Below are 16029 nucleotides of genomic sequence, written 5' to 3'. Positions count from 1 at the left end.
AGGCCTGCCTATCTCACTGCCACCTGCACCAGATCCACCAACATAGGAGTTGCTCCACTTGAGGTGCCATCCCTCTGCTGCTGGGCCCACCTCACTGACGCCGCAAAACCCACACCCATGCCACAACCAGGTGCTGCCATTATCTCCGCCGATAACCAGAAATCCCCACTCCGGGCCGACCACAACCCGCAACCAGGAGACCCCACTCTGGGCCCACTGCCAGCGAGAGTCCCTGGCTCTGCTACCAGGTCAGGCCGCCGCTGGGCCATGAGTCCTGCTTTGGCTGCATGTGTCGCCTTACCACCGGTACTGCCAGCTTGAAGAGCCTGCTGCCACTGGAGGGTTTTGCTGTTGCTGGCCCTTAACACTGGGAGGACCCTGTGCTTAGTGACACTCCTAAAGCAGTGACACCAGATGCACAGCACTATCCCAGATGCTGGCTCAAGGATGAAATATTCACCCAAGGCTTTGTCTAACTGTTCAGTCCTCCTGGCGACTGGATAAAGTGAAGGGGAGTTTCTGGCTTCAACACTGAGCCCTAAAATAACATCCCTGAGGCAGATGGCTCTAGTCAGGATGATACTGCTCTGTGGGAAAGGTACTGTGTACAAACTGGTCGCTGCCTTTCTGACTTTACAACAGTGACAACATTGACCAAGTAGCTCATCAGCTGTAAAGGGCTTCGGAACGTGTATGTGTGTGTGTGTGTGGGAGAGAGGGTGTGTGTGGGGGGTGGTGGGGGAAGAGGGAGTGTGTGTGTGTGTGTGTCTTCTCTGTGTATGTCTGTATATCTGTATCTGTGTGTACTGGTGTGTGTGTGTGTGTGAGACACAGGGAGTGTGTGTTGGTGGGCGGGGAAGAGCGTGTGCGTGTGTATGACTGTGTATGCCAGTGTGCCTGTGTGTGTGTGTATCTGTATCTGTGTGTGCGTGTGTGTCTGCATTTCTGCATTTATGTCTCTGTGCGCATGTGTTTCTGTATGTGTCTGCCTGTTTCTCTGCCTTTCTCTCTGTAGCTTTTGCTATCTGTTGCTCTCTCTCTCCTCCCCTACACACTGCATTCATTCACTCCCTGTAGAAACACCTTGGTCATTTGTTGATGGATCTTGTTCTCACTCTGAGCTCATGTCTGGTTTTCCAGCTCCCAATAAACTGCTCAATGATTGAGCAGGAATGAAGCTGTAAGTACTTGTTTTAAATCTGATTTTGTAGCCTGTTCTCCCTCGTGTCCTGGCCAATAGTTATCTAAAATAAAAACTGATTATCTGTTCATTTTGACAGTGCTGTTTGTGGGAAGGTGCTGTGTACAAAGTGGCTGCCATGATTCCTCCACAAATTGCTGCATGGGCTAGAAAGCACTTTGGGACATGTTAAGGTTATGAAAGGAGCATTATTAATGAAAGTCTTTTTTTTTGTAGAGATCTGTGTATTTTGCTTTTCCCATACCCATGTCACCTTCACCCAGAGGAAAAAAAAGTGATAGGATGTGGTGATGAACAAGAGAAAAGCAGAAACTAACCTGGGCGGGTTGGACAACAGAATTATTAGCCAGAGAGCTATAAAATGTTGATTGCTGTGTTGAGCAGGCAGTCACTAATGAATATACACTTTGAATATAGAAACCATTAAAACATGTAGGAGATTATTAATGGAGCTTTTTATGAAATATTTCTGATGTGCATCCATTAGTGACGATGTTCTAAACACTGCTGGAACATTATCTCACTGATTATAAAAGACAGCAAACATCATTATCCCACTTACTACTGCACTCTAGACTGCAGGTCCTGTCATTCTCGATTAATGCAGTCAGAACCTCGGATTTTGTGAGACGATTGCTTTGTCAGCCTTACACTGACTGTTTGGTGCTGGGTTGGAGTTTCACTTTAGAATGGGTCTGTGTCCTGTGACACGCCAGGCCATGGTCTGAGGGACTGTTCCTAGCAACAGTCATAGAGCCATGGAGTCGTACAATATGGAAACAGACCCTTCGGTCCAATAAGTCCATGCCGAACGTAACTCCAAACTAAACTAGTCCCACCTATCTGCACCTGGCCCATATCCCTCCAAACCTTTCCTATTCGTTTTCTTATCCAAATGTCTCTTAAATTTTGTAACTATACCTGTATCCACCACTTCCTCAGGAAGCTCATTCCACACACAAACCACCCTGTGTAAAAAAAATTGTTCCTCATGTCCTTTTTAAATCTTTCTCCTCTCACCATAAAAAAAAGCCCCCTAGTTTTGAAATCCCCCACTCCAGGGAAAAGACACCTGCTAGTCACCTTATCTAGACCCCTCATGATTTTATAAACCTCTATAAGGTCACCTCTCAACCTCCTACGCTTCAGTGAAAAAAGTCAAAGCCTATCCAGCCTCTCCTTATTTACTCAAACCCTCCATTCCCAGAAACATCCTGGTAAATCTCTTCTGAACTCTCTCCAGCTTAATAAAATCCTTCCTATAACAGGGCAACCAGAACTGGACACGGTATTCCAGAAGAGCCCTCACCAATGTCATGTACAACTGCAACATAACATCCCAACACCTACACTCAAAGATCTGAGCAATGAAGGCAAGCGAGTGAAAAGGCTCAATGATGGTTCCCAATGACACTCAATGACTGTTAGCGATTACAGACTGAAACTTCAGCGATGAGGATAGACTGAAGAAGTTGGGATTGTTCTCTTTGGAACTAAGAAAGCTAAGAGGGAATTTGATAGAGGTTTTCAAGACCATGAATGGGTTGGATTGAATAGACAGAAACACAGAAACACAGAAAGTAGAAGCAGAATGAGGCCATTTGGTCCTTTGAGCTTGTTCCACCATTCAATACTGTTCGCACTTTCTCCCCATCTCACACCAGATCTAACTCCTGTTTGAAAACATTCAATGTTTTGACTTCAACTCCTTTCTGTGGCAGAGAATCCCACAGGAAGCAATTCATCCCACTGATAAAAGGAAGAAGAATAAGAGGGACATAAACGTAAAGGGACCTGCAAAAGAAGCAAAGGTGAAGAAAACTATTTTCATGTAATGAGTAGTTAGGGTGTGGGATGCACTGCCTGGAAATATGGTGACGCTAACAAATGGAGAGTTTGCCCCCGATTCCCATTGATTCCAGTTCCTCTGGGCTCCTTGATGCCACACTCAGTCACATGTGGCCTTGATATCAAGAGCTGTCACTCACCTCACCTCTGGAATTCAGCTCTTTTGTCCATGTTTGAATCAAGCCGATTTATGAGGTCAGGAGCTGAGTTGCCCTGGCAGAATCCAAACTGGGCATCACTGAGCAATTCTAGGAAGACAATGGGCCACCTTGAGTCATGAAAGTTGTGGTCTGTAAGATCATTCACCATAGAAACCTGTCTGTAGCTTCATCTGATCGCGATGCAAGTACACCTCTCCACACAAAGCACTTCAGAGCCAATGTACTGGTGGTCCTTTTGAAGTGCAAGCACTGATTTGGAATATCTCGCAAATGGAAACATCTTCTCACATTCCACCACATCGAAATGGTGGCTCAGTGGTTAGCACTGCTGCCTCACAGTGGTTAGCACTGCTGCCTCACAGTGCTAGGGACCCGGGTTCGATTCCAGCCTCAGGTAACTGCCTGTGTGGAGTTTGCACATTCTCCCCGTATCTGCAAGGGTTTGCTCTGGTTTCCTCCCACAGTCCAAAGGTGTGCAGGTTAGCTGGATTGCCCATAGTGTCCAGGGATGTGTAGGTTAGATGGATTAGCCAAGGGAGATGTGGTGTTACAGGGATAGGCTAGGAGAGTGAATCTTGGTGGGATGCTCTTCAGGGGTTGGTATGGGCTGAATGGCTTGTTTCCACACCGTAGGGATTCTGATTCTGATTTAAAAACCTCTCCACCACTTTAAAGGCACTTATTAACTTCTTTTTGAAAAAGAAATCCTTGAATTTGGCATGCAAACTGCAAAGACACAGCACTGAGACACTTCCTGGCAAAATGACTTTTTCTCATCTTTCTCTATTTCAGAACGTTATCCAGTGCGTTGGCACATCCAAGCTTCAATATCACCCTTTCACTGGACAGACTCGCGTCTAGTCCCTAACTGTTTGTGAAGATCGACTCCAGTGAGGATGGAGCACGGTGCTTTAGACCAGCCCTCAGCTGTTCAATTCCGCAGATCTTTGGATTCCTCAAACACTACAAACGTTTTTCAAAAATAAAAGGTTTCTACGAGCATTATCAGAAGCTGCAAAATCAGGCTCCAACAGTTTGGACAGAATATCTGTCAGCTGGAGCTAGAGAGGATTGAGTTCACACAAGTTCATCTGGAGAGTGACCGACAATTGCAAATACCTTGGTTGAGAAGCTCCATTTGTATGTTTAATGTTTCAGCAGATACGTAAAGGGAATAACTGGCCAAGTTGATTTGCTTCAACTCTTCTTTAAATGTCAAGTGATTGGTCACAAGCTACTGAGCGTGGTTCAAACTGGCAACCATATTACCATCTCCACATGCTCCTGAAATACATGATGTCAACTTGCTCCATTTCCATGAGAGGTGACTCGTCTTCAGAAAGACATACACTAAAAAATACACCGTAAAAAAGGCTTTGTTTAGAAGCCAAATTTATTTAAGAGATAATTCATTGGAAAAGAGAACGCACGTGAAGTGGTTTTCCAATGAAGCCAGGCATATTAGGAAGCAGGGCACTTACACAGCTAACAAACTAGTCTTTAAGATACAAAGAAGATTTTAGATGCAATGGACATTGTTAATCTTCCAGTGCTGGGGCTCACTGTCTTCTTCGCAACTCTACAAACACACTGAGACATTTCTCAACATGAAAGACGTGACAAAAATGCAGGTTCCTGCTGTTATTGTTGGCGAATCGAATTGATACCTCCACAGAATTCACCAGCCCTTAGGCTGGATCAATAGCTGAAGAATACAGGCACACAGGCACGGCATGACCATTGCACTGGAACTGCGCAGTCCTCTGGTCACTAACAAACTACATGTACTTGAGGACTGAAGACAATCGGCCAAATTCAGTTCTGACATAGAATTACATAGCAGCCACAGCACAAAATACTGGCCATTCAGTCCATCAGTTCCATCCTGTGGTCCAGGCCCATGTCAATCTTCTCCCACCAACTGCCTCTCTTGAGGACAGCAATGCAGTACCTGTTACTGGTCATCGAGAATTTTTTAAAAAATTCATTTGTGGGATGTGGGCATCGCTGGCTGGGTCACCATTTTATTGCCAGTCCCTAGTATCCCTTGAGAAGGTGGTGGTGAGCTGTCTCCTTGAACCACTGCAGCCTACCTGCTGTAGATTGACCCACAACGCGATGAGGGAGGGAATTCCAGGATTTTGATCCAGCGACAGTGAAGTAACAGCGATATATTTCCAAGTCAGGATGCTGAGTGGCTTGGAGGGGAACTTGGAGGTGGTGGTGTTCCCATGGAGCTGCTGCCCTTGTTCTTCTAGATGGAAGTGATCGTGGGTTTGGAAGGTGCTGTCTGAGGATATTTGGTGAATTTCTTTAATGCATCTTGTAGATAGTACACACTGCTGCTACTGAGCGTCGGTGGTGGAGGGAGTGGATGCTTGTGGATGTGGTGCCAATTATGCGGGGGCTGCTTTGTCCTGGATGGTGTCAAGTTTCTTGAGTGTTGTTGGAGCTGCACCCATCAAGGCAAGTGGGGAGTATTCCATCACACTCCTGACTTTTGTCTTGTAGATGGTGGAGAGGCTTTGGGGAGTCAGGAGGGTGAGTTACTCACCACATTACTCCGAGCCTCTGGCCTGCTCTTGTGGCCACTGTGTTTATGTGGTGAGTCCAGTTGCGTTTCTGGTCAATGGTAATCCCCAAGATGTTGATAGTGGGGCATTCAGTGATGGTAACACCATTGAATGTCAATGAACAGTGGTTATATTCTCTTATTCATGATGGTCACAGTCTGGTATTTCTATGGTGCGAGTGTCACTTGCAACGTGTCAGCCTAAGACTGGATATTGTCCAGATCTTGTTGCATTTGAACACAGACTTTTTCAGTATCTGAAGAGACATGAATGGTGCTGAACATTGTGCAATCATCGGCGAACATCCCCACTTCTGACCTTATGATGGAGGGAAGGTCATTGATGAAGCAGCTGAAGATGGTTGGGCCGAGGACACTACCCTGAGGAACTCCTGCAGAGATATCCTGGAGCTGAGATGATTGACCTGCAACAACCATGAGCATCTTCCTATGTGTCAGGTACGACTCCAACCACCAGAGAGTTTGCCCCCGATACCCATTTATTGCAGTTTTGCTAGGGCTCCTTGATGCCACGCTTTGTCAAATGCAGCCTTGATGTCAAGGGTTATAACTCTCATCACACCTCTGGAATTCAGCCCTTTTGTTCATGTTTGAACCAAGGCTGTAATGAGGTCAGGAGCTGAGTGGCCCTGGCAGAACCCAAACTGGGGGTCACTGAGCAGGTTATTGCTGAGCAGGTGCTGTGTGATAGCGCTGTTAGTGACACCTTCCATCACTTTACTGATGATCGAGAGGAGACTGATGGGGTAGTAATTGGCCGGGTTGGATTTGTCCTGCTTTTTGTGTACAGGACATACCTGGGCAATTTTCCACATTGTCGGGTAGATACCAGTGTTGTAACTGTACTGGAAGAGTTGGGTAGGGGAGCGGCAAGTTCTGGAGCACAAGTCTTCAGTACTATTGCCAGAATGATGTCAGGGCCCGTAGCCTTTGCAGTATCCAGTGTCTCCAACTGTTTCTTGACACCATACAGTATCATAATGCTGGGGACAACTGGAGGAGGCTGAGATGGATCATCCACTCAGCACTTCTGGCTGAAGATTGCTGCAAATACTTCAGCCTTATCTTTTGCACTGATGTGCTGGGCTCTTCCATCATTGAGGATGGGGATATTTGTGGAGCCTCCTCCTCCAGTGAGTTGTTTAATTGTCCACCACCATTCACCATGTGACAGGACTGCAGAGCTTAGATATGACCAGTTGGTTGTGGGATCACTTAGCTCAGTCTATCTCTTGCTGCTTATGCAGTTTAGTGTGCAAGTAGTCCTGTTTGGTGGCTTCGCTAGGTTAACAGCTCATCTTCAGGTATGCCTGGTGCTGCTCCTAGCATGCCCTCCTGCACTCTCCATTGAACCAGGGTTGATCCCCTGGCTTGATGGTAATGGTTGAGTGGGGGATATGCCGGGCCATGAGGTTACAGATTGTGTTGGAGTACAATTCTGCTGCTGTTGATGGCCCACAACGCCTCATGGATACCCAGTCTTGAGTTGCTAGACCTGTGCGAAGTCTGTCCCATTTAGCACGGTGAAAGTGCCACACAACACGATGGAGGTTGTTCCCAATGTGAAGGTGGGACTTTGTCTCCACAAGGACTGTGCAATGGTCACTCTTAACGATACTGTCATGGACAGATGCAACTGCAGCTTGCAGATTGGTAAGGATGAGCTCGATCAGTAGTACTGCTGCTGAGCCACTCTTGGTGGTGAACATTGAAATCCCCCACCCAGAGTACATTTTGTGTCCTTGCATCCTCAGTGCTTTCTCTAAGTGTTGTTTAACATGGAGGCGTACTGGTTCATCAGCTGAGGGAGGACGATATGTGGTAGTCAGCAGGAGGTTTCCTTGCCCATGTTTAACCTGAAGTCATCAAACTTCATGGAGTCCAGACTCAACGTTGAGGACTCCCAGAGCAACACCCTCCTGACTGTATCCCACTGTGTCACCACCTCCACTGGGTCTGTCCTGCCGGTGAGACAGGACATATCCAGTGATGATAATGATGTGCCTGGGACATTGTCTGTAAGGTACAACTCTTTGAGTATGACTATGTCAGGCTGTTGCTTGACTAGTCTGTGAGACAGCTCTCCCAATGTTGGCACTAACCCCCAGATGTTAGTGAGGAGGACTTTGCAGGGTCGACAGGGCTGAAACTGCCGTTGTCTTTTCCAGTGCCTAGGTCTATGCCAGATGATCCATCTGGTTTCACTTTTTTCGGACTTTGTAGTGATTGGTACAACTGAGTGGCTTGCTAGGCCATTTCAGAGGGCAACTGAGAGACAACCACATTGCTGTGGCTCTGGAGTCACGTGTAGGCCAGACCAGGTGAGGGTAGCAGATTTCCTTCCCTGAAGGACATTAGTGAATCAGATGAGGTTTCCCGACAATTGGCAAATGCATTCACAGTCATCAGTAGATTCTTAATTCCAGATTTTTTAAACATTGAATTCAAATTCTACCATCTGCAATGGTGGGATTCAAGCACAGGTCCCAGAATATGAGCTGAGTTTCTGAATTAATAGTCTAGCAATAATACCACTAGGCTACTGCCTCCCAGCAGGGCTCAGTTTTATTCAGAAAGGTTTCTACTAAAATATCTGCAGACCATTTTCCTCCAGATCAGAGTGAGAATTTTCTTACATTTCAGATTGATAGTGAGAGGAGAAGGTGTGGGATGTGAAAGATGGAGGAGAACAGGAGAGGAACAGAAAGAAAGTGGGAGGCAAGAGGACACCAGGAAAGATGAGGGCAACAGGAAAGGGGAGGGAGGGTGGGAGAGAGGACAGGAGAAGACAAGAGTGAAGAAAGGATAGGAATGGAGAGAGGAGAAAAGGGGGAATACAGGAGTGTACAGGAGAGGAGACCAGACGAGAGAAAAGGGAGAAGAGAAGTGGGGAGGAAAGGAGAGATTAGAGCAGACAAAATGAGAGTGGAGGGGCACGAAGGAATGAGAAGAGAGCAAAGGAGAGGGATATGGAGGAAGGGAATCTCAGAGAAGGCTACACAGGACAGGACTGTGCTGGGGGGTGCAGGGGAGAGTGTGGGAATTTGTGGAGATGGTGTGGGGTGGGAATTCTGGAAGCTGTAGAAGAGATGAATTATCAGAGCAATAGAGTAAAAAGATGAAATAAACCCACTTAAACTTGAGAAACCAAAACAGAAATTGCTGAGAAAACTTAGCAGGTCTAGCAGATTTGTAGAGAGAGAAACAGAGTTAATGTTTTGGGTCCAGTGACCCTTCTTCAGAATGGATGGTAGCTGGGAAAAGTTGTATCTATGCGGGAGATAGGGTGAGGGGAGGGGTAGGAGTATATGATAGGTGAAGATGGAACCCAGAGAGCTAAAAAAAACAAGATCTAGACAGAGGGGGACAGCCTGGGAGAATGAATAGCTCTTAATAGAGACCATCAGTGGCTGACAATGGGTGTGTGTGGGAGCAGTCCATGCTTTTTTTCTATTCATTTGTGGGATGTGGGCATCGCTGGCAGAGCCAGCATTATTTTCCCATCCCTAGTTGCCCTTGAGAAGGTGATGGTGAACTGCCTTCTTGAACCACTGCAGTCCTCCTGCTGTGGGTTGACCCACAATGCTATTAGGGAGGGAATTCCAGGATTTTGACCCAGCAACAGTGAAGAAACGGCGATATATTTCCAAGTCAGGTTGGTGAGTGACTTGGAGGGCAACTTGCAGATGGTGTTTCCATCTATCTGCTGCCCTTGTCCTTCTAGATGGAAGTGGTCATGGGTTTGGAAGGTGCTGTCTGAGGATCTTTAGTGAATTTCTGCAGTGCATCTTGCAGATAATACACACCGCTGCTACTGAGTGTCGGTGGTGGAGGGAGTAAATGCTTGTGGATGTAGTGCCAATCAAGTGGGCTGCTTTGTCCTGTATGGTGTCAAGCTTCTTGAGTGTTGTTGGGACTGCCCCCTTCCAGGGGCAAGTGGAGAGTATTCCATCACACTCCTGACTTGTGCCTTGCAGATGGTGGACAGGCTTTGAGGAGTCAGGAGGTGAGTTACTCGCCACAGTATTCCTCGCCTCTGGCCTGCTCTTGTAGCCGCTGTGTTTATGTGGTGAGTCCAGTTGAGTTTCAGGTCAATGATAACCCCCAGGATGTCGATAGTGGGGGATTCAGTGATGGTAACACCATTGAATATCAAGAGACAGTGGTGAGATTGTCTCTTATTGGTGATGGTCATAGCCTGGCATTTGTATGACACGAATGTCACTTGCCACTTGTCAGCCCAAACCTGGATATTGTTCAGATCTTGTTACATTTGAACACGGACTGCTTCAGTATCTGAGGAGTCGTGAATGGTGCTGAACATTGTGCAATCCTCAGCGAACATCCCCACTTCTGACCTTATGATGGAGGGAAGGTCATTGATGAAGCAGCTGAAAATGGTTGGGCTAAGGACTCTACCCTGAGGAACTCCTGCAGAGATATCCTGGAGCTGAGATGAATGACCTCCAACAACCACAACCATCTTCCTATGTGTCAGGTATGACTCCAACCACCGGAGAGTTTGCCCCCGATACCCAATGATTCCAGTTCCACTCGGGCTCCTTGATGCCACACTCAATCGAATGCAGCCTTGATATCAAGAACTGTCACTCTCACCTCTGGAATTCAGCTCTTTTGACCATGTTTGAACCAAGGCTGTAGTGATGTCAAGAGCTGAGTGGCCCTGGCAGAACCCAAACTGGGCGTCACTGAGCAGGTTATTGCTGAGCAGGTGCTGTGTGATAGCGCTGTTACTGACACCTTCCATCACTTTACTGATGATCGAGAGTAGACTGATGGGCAGTAAATGTGATGACAAGGCCTCGTGTGTGAGGGTTAAGATAAGGACATGGGAGAAGTACTAAGGCCCTAAAATTGTTGAATTCAATATTGAGTCCAGAAGGCTGCAGAAAATGAGGTGTTGTTCTTCCAGCCTGCACTGAGCTTCACTGGAATACTGCAGCAAGCCTGAGGCAGAGATGTTGGTCAGGGAACAGGGTGGTGAGTTAAACTGGCAGGCAACTGGAAGCGCAGGGTCCTTTTTTGCAAGCAGAACGTAAATATTCTGCAAAGTGGTCACCCAGTCTATGCTTCGTTTCCCCAATGTAGAGGAGACCACATTGTGAGCAGCAGATGCAGTAGACTAGATTCTAGGAAGTGCAGGTGAAGTGTTGCTTCACCTGGAAAGTACGTTTGGGCCCTTGGATACTAGGGAGGGAGGAGGTAAATGGGCAGGTGTTATACCTTCGACAGTTGCAGGGGAAGGTGCCGTGGGGCTTTGGAGGGATGTTGGGGGTGGAGGAGAAGTGGACCAGGGTGTGCCAAAGGGAATGGTCCCTGCAGAATGCTGACAAGGGAGGGGAGGGGAATATGTGTCCAGTTGTGGCATCCCATTGGAGGTGGTGGAAATGGCAGCTGATGATCCTAATGACCCACTCCTTTGTCTGCCCGACTGTTTTTCTCTATCGCTGGGCTCCTTTTCCACTGATCATTTACTGATCCAACCCCTCCCCCCAACCCCTGCTCCAGTATATTTACCAACCTTTTCCTCACTATCATCAGTTCTGAAGCAGGGTCACCTTGAGGAGCAGAGGGATCTTGGGGTTCATGTGAGGAGCAGAGGGATTTTGGGGTTCATGTTCACAGTTCCCTGAGAGCTGCCACCCAGGTGGATAGAGTTGTTAAGAAGGCGTATGGTGTGTTAGCTTTCATTAATAGAGGGATTGAGTTCAAGAGCCGTGAAGTTATGCTCCAGCTATACAAAAGCCTCGTTCGGCCACATCTGGAGTATTGTGTCCAGTTCTGGTCACTTCATTACAGGAAAGATGTGGAAGCATTAGAAAAGGTGCAGAGGAGATCTACCAGGATGTTGCCTGGAATGGAGGGAAGGTCTTACGAGGATAGGTTGAGAGAGCTAGGGCTTTTCTCTTTAGAACGACGAGGGATGAGAGGTGACTTGATAGAGGTGTACAAAATGATCAGAGGTATAGATAGAGTAGACAGCCAGAGACTTTTTCCTAGGGTGGAGGTAGCTTTTACGAGGGGACATAGTTTTAAAGTGAAAGGAGGTAGATATCGGGGAGACATCAGAGGTAGGTTCTTTACTCAGAGAGTGATCGGGGTGTGGAATGCATTGCCGGAGAGGGTAGTGGAGTCGGCCTCATTAGGGGCATTTAAGCAGCTATTAGATAGGCATATGGATGATAGTATAAGGTAGGAGTGGAGGTTAGATAGACCTTAGGATTAGGGTAAAAGTTTGGCACAACATGGTGGGCCAAAGGGCCTGTACTGTGCTGTACTGTTCTATATTCTGTGTTCGGAAACATTAACTCTGCTTTCTCTCTCCGCAGACTCAGCCAGATGTGCTGGGTTTCTCCTGCAATTTCTGGTTTTGTTTCTGATTTCTGCATCTGCAGTTCTTTTGTTTTTGTTTCATTTTAACATTCGCTGGTTTCTGGTATCACACAAGCAAATGTTTTTACAAAAAAATAATTTTTCTGGTAAATTGATAATCCTTGGAAAGATTGGAATCCATCTTAGTTTGACTGAACAATAAATGCGCTGAAATGGCAATAACTGATTAACCTTTGACCTTTGTAGACAGTCCTCAGTGATTTGAATCACTGAGCCTTTCTTAGACCAGAACATTGCATTAATTTTCTCTCAACTTGATTCATTAATTATTGGCCACAATCGGCCAACATTGATTAAAGGTGAAGATATGGTGACACAACTTGGTCAGCTGTGGATAAAGCTGCCTACCATTAACTTCCATCTGTGTCAGTATTCATTCGTCAATATTCACTGGAGCAGCTTAACAATGAATGAAAAATCAAACCAGGGCAGTTAAGTGACTTTTAGTTACAAGGCATGACTTAACCCAGTCTTCTTTCACTGGGAGTCATTAGTGGATCAATGGTAACAACAGAACCTGTCAGAATTGATCTCATTCCGATTCATCACTGTACAAAGCAGGCCTATTACTTAACAGGAACGCTCAAGGGCCACCAGAACCTTTAATCTTATTTCCTTTCGGTTTCCACACACACTGAGATGAGGCACCACTACAGTATGCCTTGTCCATGCAGTCCTTCAACAATCAACATGCTTAAGAAGGGAGGGTAAGCAGAAACCAAGTATTTGGATTTTATGGATTGTCACATACTCACCGACAACTCCCAAAACAATGTAACCGAGAATCACAGTAACAAACAGCACACAGCACAGGATGTCTGTACAATGCCTAAAGTGATGGGGAGAGAAAAAAAGACAGAAGATATAGTCAAAACGGGAACAACACAGGATCAGGAGAGGCCCATTATCCCCAGCGACCTCCTCTGCCATTTTATTAGATCACAGCGGATTAATCACCCAACTCTACTTACCCAGCTTTGCTCTATATTTCTCAGTACTCTTCACCAACCAAAAGCTATTGATCTCACAGGAACAAGAGTAATCTATTTGATAGCTTCAGAATGTCCTGTTGTCCAATGAGATCATTGCTGATCTGTAACTGAACTCCATTTAACTCCAGTTAAACTCCAGTCTGCTTATCCGTTCATCCTTTCCTGGTTCCAGCATCTGTAATTCCCGAACGCAACAAACATCTGGCAAATACAGCAAGGATGGGCACTGGAGATCTGGACCAAACAGAACTGAAATTGCTGGAAAAGCTCAGCAAGTCTGGCAGCATCTGTGAAGAGCGAAACTGAGTTATTGTTTCTGTTTCTGAAACTCTGTTTCTCTCTCTACAGATGCTGCAAGACCTGCTGAGATTCTCCAACAATTTCTGTTTCTGTTTGTTAAAAATCAGTCAATTTCAGGCTTGAAACCTCAAATAATGCCTTGCATCCACAGACTACAGAGAACACAGGCCAGTCTATCATGCAACCAGCCTTCCATTCATTGACTCCATCTATATTTCCCCTGCCTTGGAGAGGCAGCCAACAGCATCAAAAACCCCTCCCACCCTGGTTAGAATCCCTTCCAAGCTCTCCTGTCTGGCAGAAGATACAAAAGCTTAAACACACATACCAACAGATTCAAGAACAGCTTCTTCCCCAATGTTATCAGACTTCTGAATGGACCTCTCAAATTTTAAATTTAATATTGACCTTGCTCTGCAGCCGTAACATTGTTATCCTCGCTCTGTTCTATTACCCTAATGCAGTGTGTATGGTATGATCTACCTGTACCTAGGTACATGTGACAAAAATAAATCAAATTAAAAAATAAAAATTTTTGCAGAAGACAGTGGCAGATTTCCAGGGTCTCTTGTGTGTGAAGTGCTTCCTCACATCCCACGGAACGGTCTGGGTCGGATATTAAGATTCTCCCCCTTCTTCTGGATTACTCCTCTCGGGGGTTTGGGATTCTCCACATCTTCCTTTTCAAATACTTTGTCATATTAAACTCCACTAGCAGATAATCCTTCTAAACCCACGGAAACACAAACCCAGACTGTGCAACTGGTCCTTGCAATTTAGTCCTTTCATTGTTCTCGTATGATGATTGCATTATTGGAATATGACTGAGGAATAAAATCTTTACATGAGAGTATATATCGGGATTTAAAAAGTCACATCACTGACTACTAAAGTCCAGTCTCTGTATCACAGTCAAAATACCAATCCACAGTACACAGTGGGATCGGGGATATACTAAGGATGACATTCCAGCAGGTGAGTTTCAAGGTTATGTTTATCTTGAACTTCTGGGAATCACAAGAAATAACATTCATAGCTTCACAACAGCACCCACCATCTCTCCTGCCTTAGTGCACCATTATTTTAGTCAGGGGGGAAATGTTATTGTGATCAGGTCAGTGGGTGAGTAACCAGAACCCTGCTGGGGCATTAGTTTCAATCCTGCCATGGCAGCTGGCGGCATACAAATTCCATAAAATATCGAATTAACAAAAACATGCGTCTAAAAGTAACCATGAAACCATTATTGCCTTACAAACCTATCAGAGTCACTAATGTCCTTTAGGGAAGACAATCTGCTGTCTTCACCTGGTCTGGCCTACATGTGACTCCAGACCCACAGCAACATGCTTGACCCTGAACTGACCCTGCAATAAATGATGGCCCAGCCAGCGACACCCACTGAACAAGAATATTTCTAAGTCAGGATGGTAAGTGGCTGGGAGAGGAATGTGAAGGTGATGGTGTTCCCATGCCCTTGTCTTTCTAGATGGTGCTATCTAAGGATCTTTGGTGAATTTTTGCAGTATTTTAGATAGTACACACTGCTGCTGCTGAGCGTCGGTGGTGGAGGGAGTGGATGTTTGTGGATGTGGTGCCAATCAAACGGGCTGCTTTGTCCTGGATGGTGTCAAGCTTCTTGAGTGTTGTTGGGGCTGCACCCATCCAGGCAAGTGGGGATTATTCCATCACACTCCTGACTTGTGCCTTGTAGATGGTGGACAGGCTTCGGGGAGTCAGGAGGTGAGTTACTCGCTGCAGTATTCCCAGCTTCTGACCTGCTCTTCTAGCCACTGTGTTTATGTGACAAGTCCAGTTCAGCTTCTTGTCAATGATAACCCCTCGGATGTCACCATTTAAATGGTGAAAGATTGCAGCATGCTATTGTGCAGAGAGACTTAGGAGTGCTTGTACCTGAATGACTAAAAGTTGGTTTACAGGTGCAACAGATAATCAGGAAGGCAAACGGAATGTTAGCTTTCATTGCTAGAGGGATTGAATTTAATAGCAGGGAGGTTCTGCTGCAATTGTACAAGGTGGTAGTGAGGCCACACCTGGAATATTGTGCGCAGTTCTGGTCTCCGTGCTAGAGGAAGGATATACTGGCTTTGGAGGCGGTGCAGAGGAGGTTCACCAGGCTGATTCCGGAGATGAGGGGGTTACCCTATGAGAAGAGGTTGAGCCGCCTGGGACTGTACTCACTAGAATTCAGAAGAATGAGACAGGATCTTATAGAAACATATAAATTTATGAAAGGGATGCGTAAGATAGAGGCAGGCAAGTTGTTTCCACTGATGGGAGAGACTAGGACTAGGAGGCATAGCCTCAAGATTAGGGGAAGTAGATTTAGGACAGAGATGCTTTTCCCAGAGAGTGGTGAATCTATGGAATTCTCTGCCCAAGGAAACAGTAAAGGCAGCTTCATTAAATATATTTAAGGCACAGTTGGATAGATTTTTGCATGGTAGGGGGATTAAGGGATATGGGGATAATGCAGGTGGGAGGAGCTGAGACCACGGA

The 16029-nt window shown here is 46.1% G+C and overlaps 1 protein-coding gene across 5 annotated transcripts in view; it reads right to left on the bottom strand.

Moving 5' to 3' along the window:
* Window positions 1–16029, bottom strand: part of slc44a5b (solute carrier family 44 member 5b) — a 389888-nt gene that overhangs the window by 156923 nt on the left and 216936 nt on the right. For all 5 annotated transcript variants that reach the window (XM_048601655.1, XM_048601658.1, XM_048601657.1 and 2 more), the window contains exon 3: window positions 12973–13046. In XM_048601655.1, the coding sequence (XP_048457612.1) occupies window positions 12973–13046 (74 nt within the window). The remainder of the gene's footprint in view (window positions 1–12972; window positions 13047–16029) is intronic.

This window comes from Rhincodon typus, chromosome 10 (genome assembly GCF_021869965.1).
Source record: "Rhincodon typus isolate 14 chromosome 10, sRhiTyp1.1, whole genome shotgun sequence".
In the NCBI taxonomy this organism is placed as follows: domain Eukaryota; kingdom Metazoa; phylum Chordata; class Chondrichthyes; order Orectolobiformes; family Rhincodontidae; genus Rhincodon; species Rhincodon typus.
This window is presented reverse-complemented; position numbering and strand designations above follow the sequence as displayed.